Here is a 17,455-nt window from a genome sequence, read left to right on the forward strand (position 1 = left end):
GGAGTGTGCAGGAGGCAGCTGATCGATGTTTCTAACTCTCTATCTCTCTCCCTTCCTCTCTGTAAAAAATCAATAAAATATTTTAAAAAACACACAAAAAAACAAGCATTGAAGGAGTCACAGGAGGCAGGGGGGTACTTACAATGAGCACCACAGCACTTAAGCTCTGTGTGCCCCATTTGAGGGTTAAGAGCAGGGGCTCTAGAAACAGGCTTTAAGTGTTTGGGTTGAGGCTCTGTCACATTTTTGGGGGTGGTGAATTAGTTTGCTAGGGATGTTGTAACAAAGTACCACAGGCTGCTGGCTTAAATAACAGGAATTTTTGTTTATATAATTCTACAGGCTAGAAGTCTAAGATGAAGATGTCTACAGGGTTGATTTACCCTGAGGCCTGTCTTCTTGGTTGTAGATGGCTGTCTTCTCCGTGTGTCTTCATGTGGTTTTCCGTGTGTGTGTGTGTGTGTGTGTGTGTGTGTGTGTGTATGCGCGTGCGCACTCGCGTGTCCTAATCTACTGTTCTTATAAGGACACCAGTTATGTTGGATTAAGACCCACCCATGTGACCTCATTTTAACTTAATTATCTATTTATAGACTTTATGACCAAATGCAGTCATGTTCTGAGGTACATGGGTTAGGACTTCAACATATGAATTGTGGGGGTAGGAGCACCATTCAGCCCAAAAACGGTGAACCTGGGGAAGTTACCTAACCTTTCTGGGTACTCCCTGTTTTTGTTCTGAAATGGGGATGATGCTGCCCACCTCAAGGGAGTGCTGGGAGGAATAAATGCAATAATACAGGCAGTGCCTGGCCATGGTGAGTACTCAAGTGCCATCTATTATTTGTAAGTTCTCCATTCACTATCTCTGTTCTCTCCAGCCAGTTGCCTCATCTCCTCTTTCACTTCCCCCTCCAGCAACCCTTAGAGTGTCCTGAGCAATTGTTCTTGGTCAGCTAATGACTAGTTTCTGTTAAGCTTGCCTCTCAGATCTCCAAATCTTTCCTGCAGCAGCTCAAGGCCTTTCTTTGTCTATTGTAGGAGTCTCTGAGAGGAGCAAAGGGAATGAGTGGCAGGTGCTGCAACCTGAGGGTCCCATGCTGGTGGCAGAAGGTGAGACACTGCTACTGAGGTGTACAGTGGTCGGCTCCTGCATTGATGCCATGATAAAATGGGTCAAGGTGAGCAATCAGGACCAGCAGGAAATTTATAATTTCAAACATGGCTTCTTCCCTGGGGTGGCACCTGTGACCCAGCAGACGTTGGAGCCACTTAGTTGCGACTATTCCATCTATATTCATAATGTCACCAAGGAGCAGGAAGGAACCTACCACTGTGTGAGGTTTGATGGCTTGAGTGAGCCCTCAGAAATGCAGCTGGATGAAGGCACCTCAGTGCTTGTGAAGGGTGAGTATCAGGCCCTGCAGGTTAAAGCATTCTTCTCTGATCTGTTTTTCTACATCAGTCACTTGTATCCACAATCATGCTGTATACACAAAATCTCAGTGGCACACAACAATTAGTATATCTCACTCACACATTTACTAGTATAGGCAGCTGGGGTGGTTCTATTCCGTATGTCTCATTCCAGACGAGCCAGAGTGCATTTTCTCATGGAGATGGCAGGAGAACAGGAAGTCAAGTCCTAACACTCCCAGTACATGTCAAACTTCTACTGGCATAGTGTCTGCTAACAGCCCATTGGTTAAAGCAAGTCACATGACTCATCTCAAATTCAATAGACAAGAAAGTGTACCCTATCATCATGAGGCTATGGCAGGAGTGTGGATGTTCCAGAGGGGAGTTAAGAACTGGGGCTGATCATTTCATTTATTCACTCCCCAAGGAATCAGTCATTTTATCTATAAGTTCACCAGTGATGACCTGGATACCCAAATCCTGGGTGTGTCATTCAATAGAAGTGTGTTCTTAAATCAGTCACTTCAGCTCTATGTACTTCACTTGCCTAACTTGAAAAATAGACAACATAATTCCTGCTTCAAGAGTCATTCGGGTAAGGAACAGATGTTGTGAAACCACTCTGTAAACTGCTGACATGGAGAGTATCTGTGAGTGTGGTCATGGGGGCGGGGGGGGGGGGTAGGGGGGAAGAGGGCGGTCCATTTTCACTTCATGCAAGCATTTCAGGAAGACTTCTCTGACTCCTTCCAAGCTGTGGCTGGTGCCTTCTCTTGGTCCTGCAGTTCTCTGGGTTTCCAAACTCAGGGGGATTTCCTGGACCATCTCCACAGCCAGACTGAGACCTTCTTCAGGACAGGACATTTGTGTGTCTTTCTGAGCTCCATTTTCCCCTGTTCTAGCATCAACACAAAGCCGGTACTGAGAACTTCTTTATTGCCCTGGCTGGTGTGGCTCAGTGGGTTGCAGCATTGTCCCTTACACTGAAAGGTTGCTGGATGGATTCCTAGTCAGGGCATATGCCCAGGTTTGGAGTTCCATCCTTTTTCAGAGCATGTGCAGAAGGAAACCGATCAATGTTTCACTCTTACATCGTTGTTTCTCTCTCTTTCCCTCTCCCTTCCTCTCTTCAACTACTGAGTAATGAGGAAACATAGGAGGGAGTGTCTGAGTGAAGAAATCAGGGAAGCGGAAGGGAGGAAAGATATAAGGGTGGAAATGAGTGGACAGTGGAAGAAGAGAGAATAAAACAAGGGTCTGTCTTTGGCTTCAGGAGCTGGGAACCTAGAGCCAAACCTCCGGATCATCCAGCCCCAGGAGCTGGTGTTGGCAACCCCTGGAGACACTGTCTTCCTGAACTGCACAGTGCTTGGAGATGGTCCTTCCGGGCCCATCAGGTGGTTCCGGGGGTCTGGTCTGAGCCGTGAAGCCATTTACAACTTTGAAGGCATCTCCCAACCCAATGTGACTGCGGTCCAGGCCTCCAGCAGCGATTTCAGCATTCTTTTGCAAGGTGTCTCTACGGAGTATGTAGGCACCTACTACTGTGTAAAGTTTCAGAGGAAACTTAACAGGCAATACCTGTCTGGACAGGGAACCAGGCTGAGGGTGAAAGGTAAGACAGGTGGTCTAGGCGGTGGTAGGGAAAGGGGGGAGGTTATCCACAAGGAACTTTTCACCATGTCCCAAACACGCCAGCTTTTCTCAGCCTCCGTGCCTTTACATAAACTGTTCCCTCTGCCTGGAATGTTTTCTCATTTTCTATGTCAAACTCCTAATCGTCCCTCAAAGCTCAGCATCAATAGCCTCTCCTCTGTGAAACCTTCTCCTTTTACCAGGCAGAGTTCACTTTTCCTCATTCTGGATCCCATAGAATTTTGTATAGTTAATGGTTCAACAAACATCTAGTGCGCGCCTGTTGACTGCTCTGCAGTGTACTCGGTGCTGTGGACACTGCAGTAAATCAGACATTGTTTCAACCCCAGAGATGCTCACACGGGTCTAACTAGTCCTTATAGGGACGAGGTCTGACATATAGCCCCCATCCCAGGTAGAAACTGGCAGGCTCATTTTGGTGACCCCAGCTCCAAGCACAGGGCTCAGAAAGTTGTGGGACAGAAAGAAAAGTGGAACTTGAGACCACCTCTCTCCCTTGCAGCAAAGCCCACTTCTTCCCAAGAGGCAGAAGTCATCAATCAACATGTAGCCAGGAGATCTCTGTCAGGTGAGTGAGTGTTCCTACCTGCAATGGAATTAACCAGGACCCCACAGGCGAAGGTGGGGCCCAGATGGCTTAGCCATGGGAAGGGAGTCGTCCCTTCTAGGGCCCATCTGCCACCAAGAGAGTTCCGGGAAGCCAGAGCACCTTGCTAAAGCTCCATCGGAGACACAGTCAGTGCTAGCTGTTCAGCAGGCGGTCTTCCCTGAGAGGCAGTGGTCTCCCCGTGATTCCCTGTAAGATTATACTGTAAAACTGTGCGTAACTGTGCTGAAGCGCATGGCTCTGGATTGAGCCCCTTTCTCTCTGTGAGGCTGTGGGCAGGTTGCCTCACTCCTTGAATCACTGATGTCCTGCTCTGTGACCTGGGGTGTCGGGGTGGGGATCAGAGAGCCTACCTCACAGGGTTGTGTGTGGACCCAATGAGTCACAGGTGCTGAATGCCCGGAACTGTGTCTTTCACGTCACCTGTTAGTACTCAGGGACGCTCGATGACTGGGGGAACTGGGCATAGAGGTTTCCAGGGTGTCCTCCCTGACGCTCAGCCCTGTTCCTGCCATTCTTGGGAGCCCACCACTTCTTTGACACATGTGGTCCTGAGCAAATCACTTCCCTACTCTGCGTCTGTCTCCTCATCTATACGAATGGTGTTGCTATCCTACCTTGCAAGATTAGTTTGAGGATTCTACTAGGCAATTAGGAAGTGCTTAGCTCAGGACCTGGGGCAGAGGAGTCGATCAGCCAATAAATGAAAGCAGTTTTCTATTATAGCAGGGCCTTGGATGACGTAGTTTCCATCATTTCGCTTTAACGTGAATAAGATGCCATAAGAACTTCACTCTTGTTTATATCAATTAGCCTGTGGTAAAGTTGGTTTCATTACAAATATTATATGTTTTGCTTAAAGTCACAGAACCTATGGATGATGTTAAGTGAGGACTCACTATATTGTCAGAAGTCAGGGATGCTATCAGGATGATTAAAGGTACCGGTAGGATATTGTCCCTTTCCGGGCCTGGGACAAGGGGAAGGGAGGTCTTGGATCTCCCCTTCCAGTAAGAGAAAGAATGTGGCCCCCCAAATTAGAGAGCAGCTGAGCCCAAACCTCGCCCACAGGGAGCACTGATGTATGGGCTGCTGAGGACTCACCTAGGGTCCTTCTTGAACTCTCCTTTGTGTCCCCCAGGCCTCCTGTCTGTGCTCACAGCTGTGGTCCTGGGAATGAAGGCAGTGACCTTGGCTGCACTCCTGCTGGCCCTGGCTGCCTGCTGGAGACACGGTGGGCAAGAAAATGTCAAAACCCCAGGCCGAGCAAAGCTGTGCTCATCTTAGCCTGGGGCATGGGGCCTGGGGCATGGATGAGGGGTCAGTTCTAGAGTGGTGCTCTGAGTCGGACTGGAGCCAGGACTCCCCCACCATTTCTCTGCCTCCAATCCCAGCCTCCAGATGTCCCCCAGGACTCACGAGAAACTCCAGCATCCCTACACCTGGTTTCAGTTCACCTGGTGAAATAGCCCACTTGCCACTGGGCTCCCCTCGGATGTGCTTTCCTCGCTCTTCTCAGCCTGTCCAGGCCCTCCTTGTCCTTCAAGGCCTTGCCCAGGTCTCCCTTCAAGGCTCTTGCTCCTGCTGCAGTCCCTGTGAAGTGCTCTCCCCCTTCCTTCCCCGCTCCACATTTTCATGACCTTCAACTCTAACTCAGAGACTTCCCAGAAGATACCCCTGAGCATTTCTCACCCAGCCACACTGCCTCCATTTGTATCCTTCTCTCCACTTTCCTGCCTTTTTTCTTCCTCACTGTGGCTAGCTTGGGTGGCTGCAATAGTTGGAATATAGGGTTGGTAAGTTGACGAAACTCATAAATAACAGTGGTTTAAACCAGAACAAAGTTGGTTTCTCTAGTAATATCTGAGCATAAGCAGACCAGGCAAAACAGCCGCTTCCTGGTATTGAGACCAGGGATTCCTTGATCATGTTGCTACCAGGTCCACCTCCCAGGCTGCAAGACCAGGGAAAAGGCAATGAAGGGGAGCATGGCACTCCCCTTCAAGGGCACAGCTAGGAATTTGCCCACATCATCTCTAATTGGCTGGAATGTGTCACATGGTCACACCTAGCTATAAGGAAGGCTGAGAACTACAGTCTTCATTCTGGCAGCAATATCCGCAGCTGAAAAATTTCACTAGAGAAATAGAGGGTAAATATCAGTAGATACTGTAACCCAAGCATGTCAAAACCAGAGGCTAACATGGGCCAAATAAACAAGGTTTAAGTTGATGTGGGCCACAAATAAAACAAAAGCTTCCATTTTCATAGAAACATAAGTTTATTTCGATAGAGACATGTTGAATACGCAGGGCTGAAATAAATGAGTCATCGTTAACATAAAATAATAGAACATATTAATAGAAATTAATATTTTTTTCTTGAACATTAACTTACCAGACACTAAATAACTGCACAAACTAATAAGCGTAACGCAAATAAACCTATTTTTCTTGTTCTTCGAAAGCGAAATATTTTCTGTTGCGCACACCAAACAAGTCACTACAGGACTAATGATGTGGCAATGGGCTGCTGAAATATTCACTGCTAGTATTAGTGGAGATAAATGGTGTGCCTGTGTGTAAGGCGCTTAAGGGAAATGAATGCAACACGGTTATAGTAATCAGTCATTAGCGAATGTTGTAGTTTGTATTAATAATTATGTATAACAGGATGTTGTAAAAATTAAGTTATGAAATTTTTATTAAAATGTCTCTTACATACCGTTATATTGGCTGGGCCTCAAAAATATTTGTTGTGGGCTGCATGTGGCCCGCGGGCCGTGAGTTTGACATGCTTGCTGTAACTAGTAGTTTCCACCTCAATATCTCAATGATAGACACAGCCTCTTCCTTGCTCTGAGCGACAACTAGTCCAATCCCCAAGGAAACAGCACCTGCAGTAGGACAGCATAATGGAGGGCAGTCATTCTCAAGAAGAAGAGATTTTGCCCTGGCCTGTTTGGTTCAGTGGATAGAGCATCGGCCTACAGACTGAAGGGTCCCAGGTTCTATTCCAATCAAGGGCACATGCCCAGGTTGCTGGCTCCATCCTGAGTGGGGGGCATGCAGGAGGCCCACATTCCAAAATTGACTCCCAGGTCCAAGGTTGACTCCCAGGTCCCAGGGCATACAACTTCCAGCCAAGTTAGAATGCCCTTTCTTTAACCAGAACAAGGCAATCATGGTTAACAGAGCATAATTAATATTTCCCATAACCACAGCTAGTCCCCAATATTCTATTTTTGCACCTAACAAAGGTTTCACTCATTTACTTCTTAATTAATTCAGCAAAGAGTCATTAGGGCTATGTAATGCCAGCGATTGCAGGTCAGGTGAGATAAAATGACAGCTAACATTTACTGAGGGCTTAATAAGTATCAAACATTGCTCTTAGCACGTCCCACTGAATCCTTGAGCATCCCTCTGAGGGAGGTACTGTTGGGAGCTCCACTTTACACATAGGAAACTGAAGCTTAGAGAGAGATCTGCCCAAGGTCATATAAGCAGTAATAACTGAGTTTCAACCCCAGGCTGTGTGAATCCAGGGCAGGTGCTCTTAAGCCATATTATGCTGGAGACAGCCCTGGTCCCTGCTGCCCCCAGGATTGTGGCCCTTGGGGAAGGCAGGCACTTAATGGGAATGCACAGCAGATTGTCTGAGGGAGCCTGGGGATGTAGACATGTAACGGAAAGCACAGGTTTGGCTGCCTGCTCCCTACAAAAGTCAAAATCATGAGACGTGCTGGTGCAAAAGGGAAGAGGTTTAGTCAGGTGACCTGGGAGAATGGTGTTCTCCTGTCTCAAAGCCCATTTCCCCTTTCTGTTCAAGCCCATGAGGTTTTGTGTTGTTGTTTTTTTTTCTCTATCCATTCATCTTTTTGGCTTTGGGCCTCTTAGTGTAAGAATCTCCCCCTGCGCCATCTTGCCCAATGGGAGAGACTCCCTGGCCCCCACCTGACTGTCTATGTGGAAACAGGCCTCCTTGACGCCTAAAGGATACCTAACTGAGACCAGAAGGATGAGCGGGATCTGGCAAAGGTACGACGAGAAAGTGAAGTGCATCCAGGCAGGTGGCAAGAGACAAGAGGACAAAGAAGCTCAAGACCTGAAAGACAGGATTGTGTCTGAGAAGGTGCCCTTGGGCCAGAGGCCTGAAGAAAGTGAGGGAGCACCTTGCCCAGCAAGGAGGGAAAGGTGTACCTGGCCGGAGCAGCGAATGCAAAGACTCATGCAAATGCATGTCTGGCACATTGAGGAGCATCAAGAAGGGTAACGTGCCTGGAGCAGAGGAAGCTAGAGAGAAGCCTAAGAGATGCGGTGGAGGGGCAGGCTCATGTCACGTGGGCCTGGCAGGCCCCTAGAGACTCACGCGGAGAAGATGAGGAGGCACTGAAGGGTTGGAAGAGAGGAGTGACCTGCTGTTCAAGGTCTGCTTTTGTTCCCTAGAGTGTGAGTGAGCAACAGGAGGGCAGAGACTTTGCTTTGCTCGCTGCGGATCGCCAGCCCTGGAAGAGCATCGGGCCCTGGATAACACTCCGTAAATATTTGAACAAGTGAATGAACAAATGAATACATTAATGCAAAGACCGGATGAGTGCATGAGTAATTGACTCCTTCATTCTACCTACCCCAATGTTTCAAACCCGCCCCGCCTCTCCTCCGTGCCGCTCCCACCCGCTCCGTCGGGCTGCCGCTCTGCGCCACGGCCGCCAGAGGGCGCGGAGCGGTGGCGTTTCCAGCACGGAAGGCTTTCCCTGAGGCACCGCGTGAGGCGGGGCCTGGGAGCGGGCGCCGCTCAGCTGGGCCGGACCCACCAGCGGCCGGAACGCGAGGGAGCGGCTGAGGCTGTGCAGCGACGACCGGAGCGGTTTGGGGAGCACACCGGGCGAAAATGGCGGAGAGGCAGGAGGCTCTGAGGGAGTTCGTGGCGGTGACGGGTACCGAGGACGACCGGGCTCGCTTCTTCCTGGAGTCGGCCGGCTGGGATCTGCAGGTAGCGCCGCGAGGCAGGCTGCGTCGGGCAGGCCGGGGGCTGCGAGGCGCGGGCGCCTGGCACGTCCAGCCCGCGGTGGCCGAAGCGCACAGTCATCCCTCCGGGCCGCGGCCCGACACAGGCCTCAGGGGCCTGCGGCCGCTTGCCAGGCGGTTCCGGCGCGGCTCGGTCGTGGGGAACCGCGGGGCAGCCCCCGCCCGGACCGGCCCTGCCTGGCCTCAGTTCCCCTCCTGCCTCGCCGGGTCGCTGAGCCAGCGAGACCCGGGCACTGCAGCCGCCCGCGTGGATGGGGGACCCTGGGGGCGTGGCGGCCGCGCCGACTCTCGGCCGGAGCCCGGGCCGAGGGACCCCACCGCGGGGCCGAGGGGTCGTTGATGGCCATTCCCGACCGCAGGAGGAGGGAGAAGCCGGCCGAGAATTTGGCCCACGCCCCCTCCCACCCAGTTGCTGGGAGAACCTACACCCGGGGCGGTGGCGCAGGGTTGGCATGTATTCATCTTTCTTAGTTACCTTCCCTGTCAAATGGAGGTCTCGTAGAGGTGATTGTCTAGTTCCCCGGCACGTATTCAATATTCATAAATACTTATTAAGACATGAAGATGAGCCACACGCAGGGTTGTTGTTTTTTGTGGGGTTTTTTTTTTGTAAACTGTTTAAATCACTCGTATCTGGAACGATGCCCAGCACATAAAAATCGCAGAAAGAATTGCATAAATGTTCCTGGCCGGCGTACATCTTGGGAAGAGGGTGATTAATGTCTATTGAGCACCGACCACGAACCGGATGGTGTTCTAACTGCTTTTACGTGTCTTGAGTCATGTCAGCTTTGCATTTTGCAGCTAAGGTTTAGGGCGCTTCAGTTACGTGCTCAGGGCCTCACTACCTCGCAGGTGGGAGAGAGAACATTAGAACTCAGTGCTGTCTGATCCCAAAACCCAGCTTCTTCACCACCGTGTGCCAGGCACTTTACATATGATGGTTCGTTTAGTCCTGGCAGGACTGAGGTCCAGAAGACGAGCCCCCCGTTGTACAGGCGAGGAGTTGGAAGCTCGGAGGGTAATGAATATGCCAGGGCTACACCGCCAATAAAGTAGTGAGTTTGGGATTTGTACTGGGCCTGTTGACTCCACCGTTCAAATTGCTTCCCCAAAGAGAGAAAGCGCCACACCTCTGCAGACCGTGTGAGCAGAGCTCCTGTGCAGAGCAGAAATACAAAGCGCAGACTCTGCCTGAAAGACCTGGGAGCTCATGGTGTTAGAGTTAGCACGCCACCAGCCCCAGTCTCCTCACTGTAGGTGGGGAAACAGTGTCACGCCTGTGGCATGATTTGCCTGGCCAGGCCATCACTTGAATGAAGGCACCTCTCAGTGCCCGTCACTCACTCATATCCCATGACTGCACACTTGCTCCTTGCAAGCCTGTTACGTCCTGCAGTGGCACACTGCCTGCAGCCGGCAAGTTACATTATATCCCGTGAAGGCACACAGTTCCTAGTGGGATGATTATGTCCCACAACAGCTCACTGCCTCCTTTAAGGCCGGTGACCTTGAGGACGGAAGCCATGTCTTTTTCATCTCTGTAGACCCCCCTGCTCTTTATTTCTTTGTGCAGAGTAAGTGATCAGTAAATGCCTGCCCATTGAGTCGATGAGAGAAACAATCACAAATGGCCAAAAGACTTCCCTGTTCCTTGCGTGTAGAGCTAGACATGGCTCTATAAATATGAAAGGAGTCTCTCATTCCTTGTGCAGGTTTGGTGGGATGGGTAGGAAACCGAGCCTCAGAGAGAGAGAGTAGAAGCAGCATCTGGACTGGCCTCACAGTTCCTGGCTCCTGGCTGTCACACAGGAGCAGAGAACAAGAGCCTGCGCACACTGCCTGGGATGGAACCTGGCTCTGCTCCTTACCAATTGTGTGACCTTGGCCGTTTTCTTAATTTCTGAGGACTTCTGTATTAACGGTAAAATGAGAGGATAGTAATTAAAATTACATAGGGTTCTTTGAGGATGAAGTGAGTTAGCACATGTGCAGTTACACTCAATGTGGCATATAAGTGCTCAGTAATTGTACACGGCTTTTACTAGGTCATGTTTTTAAATAAAATGAGAATGAGGAGTGTCTCCATCCCAGCCTTCCTTCTTGCCTTTTCCCCCCTCAGAGTAGGTGGAATTTGTTTCAGGTAACAGTTGGTCTAATTTTCTGTGACCCTCAGGTACAGACCTACTTGTAAGTGTGGGCCGTATCTTTGTGTCTGTGCTCCTTTGTACTCAGAGGAGTTAGGTGTTAGATGAAGGCCTGTTTACGGATCCCAAGTAACTACCTCTCTGTTTCAGATTGCCCTGGCGAGCTTTTATGAGGATGGAGGGGACGAAGACATTGTGACCATTTCGCAGGCAACCCCCAGTTCAGTATCCAGAGGCACAGTCTCCAGGTAAGGGCTATATGGGTGTGCTTCCAGCAGTGATGAGGAGCTGTTTCCTAGCTGACAGAGGGTTCAGGCCTGGGCATATGGAACAGTGAGTTTCAGTGACGCAGTTAGACTGACCGGTGGGTCCTAGTTCTTTGTCCAGAAGGAAAACTCTGGTGGCATCCTCAGAAGCCAAGCTTGTGCTAGCTCCTTAGAGGAACTCTATGTCGAGCCTGCCTTCCCCCAATCCAACCCTGTTTGACCTCACTGCTCCTTTCCTGTGGAGATATGCATGGCACTCTCAGGTGGGGACTCTTAGCGAGTGTGGTTTATGATCATCCTGGGGGAAACCTCAGAACCTCCGTTTAAGATGTTTGAGGGTCTTTTATTTATGAAAGTCAGGAGTGGCCTCTTCATCTCTGAGGTTTCAGTAGAAACTGAAGGACTTCCTTCCAGGGGTGCTGTAGATGTACAAGATTAGACTTTAAAAGGGGTTTTGTTGTTGTTTTGGATTGTTTGTTTGTTGACATTTTAGGATGCCCATTACCCTATTAAGAAGTCTTAGAGTCCAGCTGGCGTGGCTCAGTGGTTGAGTGTCGACCTGTGACCCAGGAGGTCATGGTTCAATTCCTGATCTGGGCACATGCCTGGATTACAGGCTCAATCCCAGGGGTGGGGTGTGCAGGAGGCAGCCGATCAATGATTCTCTCTCATCATTGATGTTTCTATCTCTCTCTCCCTCTCCTTTCTCCTCTGAAATCAATACAAATATATTTAAGAAAAAAAAGTCTTAGAGAAAATAAATGTATTTGGGTTTGACTTCAATCCTGGAATATAGATATAGTGTTTCTTTGCCAGTGAGTTGCTAATTGTGTTTCTGAGCCTTAAATTACATGTCCCTTTATTTTTATTTATTTATTTACTTTTTGGTTAATCCTCACTTGAAGATATTTTTCCAATTAATTTTCAGAGAGAGAGGGAGAGAGAAACATCGATGTGAGAGAGACACATCAATTGGTTGCCTCCTGCATGCACCCTGACTGCAGCAGGGAATGAACCTGCAACCAACCCAGGTATGAGCCCTTGAAAGGGAATTGAACCCCCAACCCTTTAGTGCTTGGCTGGTGCTTTAACCATTGAGCCACACCAGCCAAGGCACATTTCCTCCCTTCAACAGAACACTAACCCCCGATCTCATTGCTTCCTTAACTACTTTCCCTTCCTCCCATTTCCAGAAGAAAGAGGTTGTAGACAACTGATCTTTTCATTATTCCTAGGTGCTAACCTGTGAGATGTCCTTAATGGCACATCAGGTTGTTACTGCTTGGGACATAGTTATAGAATAAGGGCTCTTGCAGCTGCTGGTGTAAATAGCTGATTTCATAGCCACCCCAGGTTACTGTTGGGGTGTTGGCATGTCAGAGAGATAGAGCGGGAGAAGTTGAAACTTAGCCTATGATGTCAGTCACGTATTCACACCTTTCTTTCCTAGTAATCCCAACGTCCTATTAAGGGAGTGGTTAAGAGATCTGTGACCTTGGGCAGGTTACTTAACAGCTCAGTCCCTCAGTTTTTCTCACTTGTCAAATGGGAATGATAATAGTCCCTACCAAATAGGAGATTAAATGAGTTAATATTTACAAAGCACTTTGAACACAAAGAGCTATTATTGTCATTTTATTACTACTGGCATCCATTCTCACCTTCCCCATTTTTTCTTTATGTTTCTTGTCGTTTCACAGCCAGTATACATATTTAGAAATAGACATAAAGTAAAAGAATCAAGGAAATAGGAGAGTTTAATGTTAAGACTGAGGGCAGTAAAAGGCTGAACGCATGCAGATCCAAAGGCCTTACTTTATTGCTTTGGTTAAACCTCAGACTTGGCATTGAGGGAAAGGAAGGGCAGTTTGTTGCAATGTTGTCCTTGTCCAGAAGGAAAACACTGACTACATTCTCAGAAGCCGAGCTTGTGCTGGCACCTCAAGGGAGTTCTGTGTGGGGCCTGCTTCTTCCCACCCCCAGTCCGGTTTGACTTGACTGTTGCAGGACACTTAGTCTCCTCTGGGCTCTCCCCATGCTCCACTCTCTTTCATCTCAGATATCTTTCATGTCGTCGCTGCTGCTATGAATGACAATTAGTAAGTTACTCCTTTGACTCTAGAGCAAGGGTTCTTAGTGGGGTGGCTCTGAACTCTTTGGAGAAATCCATGGAATGGTGAGAAGGTTCATAAATTACCTGAGATTGTAGGCAAAAATTTGTTTGTATTTTTTCTGGCAAGGAAATCCATAGCATTTGTCAGATTCTCAAAGGTCTTCAGGACATAAAAAGGTTAATCATTGCTACAGGAGAAAATCTAAATTCCTTCATAGTAACAGTCATTTATTGAGCACTTACCAAGTACCAGACACTGGATTAAGTCTGTACATATATCTCTTTAGTCCTCACTACTACTCTGTGAGGTGGATACTGCTGTTATTTCCATTTTACAGGTGAAGACACTGAAGCTGGGCATTTTCCCAAGATCACACCGCTAGTAAAACAAGGATCTAAATGCAGCAATCTGGTTCCAGCATTCAGCGTTCAGCTGAATTATGTCCTGCCTCTCCTTGTGGACTTTCAGGGTCCTCCAGAGTGCAGTGAACTTGCCATCCTAATTGTAACCCCCTTTTCTCATTCACCTCACTGATTTCTTGGTGTCTCAATTTTGCCTTGTTTTTGGTTCTTTCACTTTTGTGTGAGCCTCTTATCGGACGGGGCATGCCCACTCTTGCTTTCTGCCTGTCCAGATCTCCTGCTTCTCTCCGGGTTTAGCTTCACTCCCACCTTCCCTATTGAGCATGTTATCCCCAACCCACAGGCAGGACACCACAACCCTGTTCCTCAGAACTCCAGTCACAACTGTAATTCACTTATTTGACGCATATCCTTTTTCTGCTCGGTAACATCTCTACTGTGTTTTTGTGAACTCTTCTTCTGACATTTAACTTCGTTTTTTATCACTAAGTAAATCATAAGTCCCAAGAAGTGGTAGGGGCTGGTATTTCAGGATCACCCACATCTGTCAAGCTCTGCCAGGTATCCTCACGTTCTCTTATATCTCAGTAGCTGTGGAAGAAGGTAGGGTGCTCACCATTTCACAGGTCAAGATGCTGAGCCTTAGAAAGGTTGAGTAACTCACAGTTGCTCTTATGCCAGATTCAAGCCCAAGTCTGTCTAATTCCAGAGTTACTTCTACTTCCCCATTCAGCATCTCCCACCCCTGTACCTAGCACAGGGTCAACCAAGAGGTAGCAGTTAGTTCCTATTTTGTCTTTTTCTTCCATCTAACAAAACTATACTTTTTGAGAATTTCAGGGACTACCATTGTCTGATCTAAAACTATACTGTCCATTATAGCCACTAGCCTCATGTGGTTGTTTAATTAAAATTAAATATTTGTACTTAACCACATTTCAAATGCTCAGTAGCCACATGTGACTAGTGGTTTCTGTATTGGATAATCCGCACTGCAGAAAATGTGGTCTGGCAAAGGACATTTTTGCCACTTCAGGGTTCCAGGGTAGCCTGGGAGAGAGAGTTTTGATGTTAAAAAATTGAGATTTCTGAGACATTTTGCCAACTTGTGGAGGACATAGACAAAATATTCTGAAATTGGCAGTGTCCTCGAGACATCCATACCATTAAGGTAACTCTCAGAGCAGTGATTCTCAAACTGGAACATGCATCAGAATTACTTGGAGGGCTCCTTAAAAGCAGATTGCCAGACACTCCTCCATAGTTTCTGTTTGAAGAGGTCTAAAGTGGGGTCCGAGGATTTGCATTTCTCACAGTTTCATAAGTAATACCGATGCTTCAGTCCAAGGACCAACACTTTGAGAGCCGCTGCTCAAGAGTAGCACTTGAAATGTGCTACATTATGCATCAGTACCCCGGTTGTTCACAGAAAGCCTGTGAGGTTGGTGTTATGATTATCTCCATTTCCACATGAAAAAACAAAGGCTTAGAAACTTTATTAGTATGCCCAGAATCCTAGGGTAGGACGCTCAGTTGGGATCGGACCCAGATATGTGGACATCAGAATCTGTATTAGGTAATGTCAGAGTCTAGATATAAGAACTTTTGGGGAAAGAAATCCATATCCAGAACAAGTGCTTTACTCAAGCAAGTGCACACATGTGTATTTGAAGGTGTTTAACAACAGAAAGCCAGGATTTTTTTTTTGATTTTTTTTTTTACCCATGTCATATAGAGCATCAAAGAATGCCCAGGAAGTTGCTCACAACTAACTTGATCAGGGAATGTATTCGCCTCATCAGTTGGTCTTTGTCTTCCCATTTCTAGTTGATGGAACCTCAAAGCCTGTTCTGTCCCCTACTTGTTTCCTTCTAGACTGAACTGGAACTTTCTTCCTAGTTAAACAATTCTTCCTTCCCTGTCTAGCCTCACTAAATCTGTATTGCCCTCTTGCCCCCATATCATAGGAATGCTATTTTTTTTCTCCTAAGAAATACAGAAAATGTTTTTATAAAATTTGTGTCTTGTGATCCTTGAAAAACTAAGATTGTTCTTCGTGGACAAATCTAAACTAGAAAAAAAGTGGCAGTAAGACAACATCAAAAGAGGGAGTTAATCCTTCACACACCCATTTTGTGTGTGCCTCTCTACCACACCTCAGACAACTCTGCTTTTTTCTAAACACTAAAAATACTTATTTAAAATTTTTTTTTTTTTATTGATTTCAGAGAGAAAGTGAGAGGGTGAGAGAGAGAGAAACATCAATGATGAAAGAATCATTGATTGGCTGCCTCCTGCACGCCCCCAACCGGGGATCGAGCCCACAACCTGGGCATGTGCTCTCAACCGGAATTGAACCTAGGACCCTTCAGTCCACAGGCCAAAGCTCTCCACTGAGCCAAACCGGATAGGGCCATTAGTAAGTTTTTTTAAATAGTGCATACCCCCATTTTGTTCCTCTCCCCCTTTCTAAACTTATTCTCAATCCTATGTCCCCTTGAAGAAATAAATGCCACATTATTTTACATATAAACTTGGAGAGATATAAACTTGAAGACATATAAACTGTCTTCTACAAAGATCCTCTTCCTGTGCACCAAAAAATCTAACCCAGGTGTCCTCAACTCCTTAACAGCTGGTGATGGGGGTTACCTTTCATGAACTTCCCTGAGATAATTTTGTTCTTTTCTGCATCTCCAGCGATAACAGGGTAACATCCTTCAAAGACCTCATTCATGACCAAGATGAAGATGAGGAAGAGGAAGAGGGCCAGAGGTGAGTCTTTCATGGGGGAGCACAGTCCACAGAAAAATCCTTGATAATGTGTAAGTCATGGTAATGTGTAAGTCATGGTAATGTGTAAGTCATCTAGAAGGATAAACGTGTTTCGTTATCATTAGCTATTACTACTGTGGACTAGTCACACGCATAGTAGAAACAGTCTCCCCCACCTCCCAGAGATAGCTTAGAAGTAATCCCTGTCCCCTGTTACTACTGCTTTTATTTTGGTATATTCTGGGTTTATTTTTGTTTTTAATTGTTAAAATATTTGTTGAAGAAAATTATGGGAAGGGAAACAAATCAATAAGAAAGAAAAAAAGAACTTATAATACCACAACCCAGAGGTAACCAGGTATCAATATTTTTGTTGTATTTTTTTCCAGCATTTTCTTTTTAATTAAAAAAAGCAATGCATTACAGCCCTGACCAGTGTGGCTCAATTGAGTATCTTCCTGGGCACCAAAAGGTTGCTGGTCCGATTCCTGGTCAGGAGACATGCCTAAGTTGCTGGCTCAATCCCCAGTAGGGGGTATGCAGGAGGCAGATTGATGTTCTGCTCTCACATTGTTGTTTCTCTTCCTTTCTCTCCCTCTAAAAAATCAGTAAAAACAAAACAAAACATTTTTTTTTTTTTAAAAGCAATACATCATTCCCTGCTGGCATGTCTCAGTGGTTGACCTGCGACCTATGAACCAGGAGGTCACGGTTCAATTTTCCGTCAGGACACATGCTCGGGTTGTGGGCTCCATCCCCAGTGTTGGGCATGCAGGAGGCAGCCGGTCAATGATTCTCTCTCATCATTGATGTTTGTATCTCTTCCTCTCCCTTCCTCTCTGAAATCAGTAAAATAATATTTTAAAATAAAATAGCCCTGACCGGTTTGGCTCAGTGGATAGAGCGTCAACTTGCGGACTCAAGGGTCCTAGGTTCGATTCCAGTGAAGGGCATGTACCTTGGTTGTGGGCACGTCCCCAGTAGGGAGTGTGCAGGAGGCAGCTGATCGATGTTTCTCTCTCATCGATGTTTCTAACTCTCTATCTCTCTCCCTTCCTCTCTGTAAAAAATCAATAAAA

General features: G+C 47.2%; 2 protein-coding genes across 4 annotated transcripts in view; both read left to right on the top strand.

Moving 5' to 3' along the window:
• Positions 1–1,048: 1,048 nt before the first annotated feature.
• Positions 1,049–5,884, top strand: LOC102425323 (signal-regulatory protein beta-2-like). The gene is made up of 5 exons (XM_023747944.1): positions 1,049–1,181; positions 1,314–1,407; positions 2,693–3,034; positions 3,578–3,643; positions 4,824–5,884. Exons 1-5 carry the CDS (start codon positions 1,098–1,100, stop codon positions 4,967–4,969), a joined length of 732 nt encoding a protein of 243 aa, XP_023603712.1. The 5' UTR covers positions 1,049–1,097; the 3' UTR covers positions 4,970–5,884.
• A 2,637-nt stretch (positions 5,885–8,521) lies between these two features.
• The window catches only part of LOC102424181 (NSFL1 cofactor p47), a 25,350-nt gene continuing 16,416 nt past the window's right edge, over positions 8,522–17,455 (top strand). For 2 of the 3 annotated variants that reach the window (XM_006107218.3, XM_023747943.1), the window contains exons 1-3: positions 8,522–8,677; positions 11,010–11,107; positions 16,302–16,376. In XM_006107218.3, the coding sequence (XP_006107280.1) occupies positions 8,576–8,677; positions 11,010–11,107; positions 16,302–16,376 (275 nt within the window). In that variant the 5' untranslated portion in view covers positions 8,522–8,575. The remainder of the gene's footprint in view (positions 8,678–11,009; positions 11,108–16,301; positions 16,377–17,455) is intronic. The other variant, XM_006107219.3, reaches the window with a different exon arrangement.

The sequence above is a fragment of the Myotis lucifugus genome, unplaced genomic scaffold, assembly GCF_000147115.1.
Source record: "Myotis lucifugus unplaced genomic scaffold, Myoluc2.0 scaffold_1069, whole genome shotgun sequence".
In the NCBI taxonomy this organism is placed as follows: Eukaryota; Metazoa; Chordata; class Mammalia; order Chiroptera; family Vespertilionidae; genus Myotis; species Myotis lucifugus.

What these genes read in the sequence shown, in the direction of transcription:
- LOC102425323 (XM_023747944.1), top strand. Translation starts at nt 1,098, where the DNA reads ATGCTGGTGGCAGAAGGTGAGACACTGCTACTGAGGTGTACAGTGGTC. An exon ending in CCATGATAAAATGGGTCAAG is followed by an intron (nt 1,182 to 1,313) that starts GTGAGCAATCAG and finishes AATGTCACCAAG; the next exon opens with GAGCAGGAAGGAACCTACCA. An exon ending in AACCAGGCTGAGGGTGAAAG is followed by an intron (nt 3,035 to 3,577) that starts GTAAGACAGGTG and finishes TCTCCCTTGCAG; the next exon opens with CAAAGCCCACTTCTTCCCAA.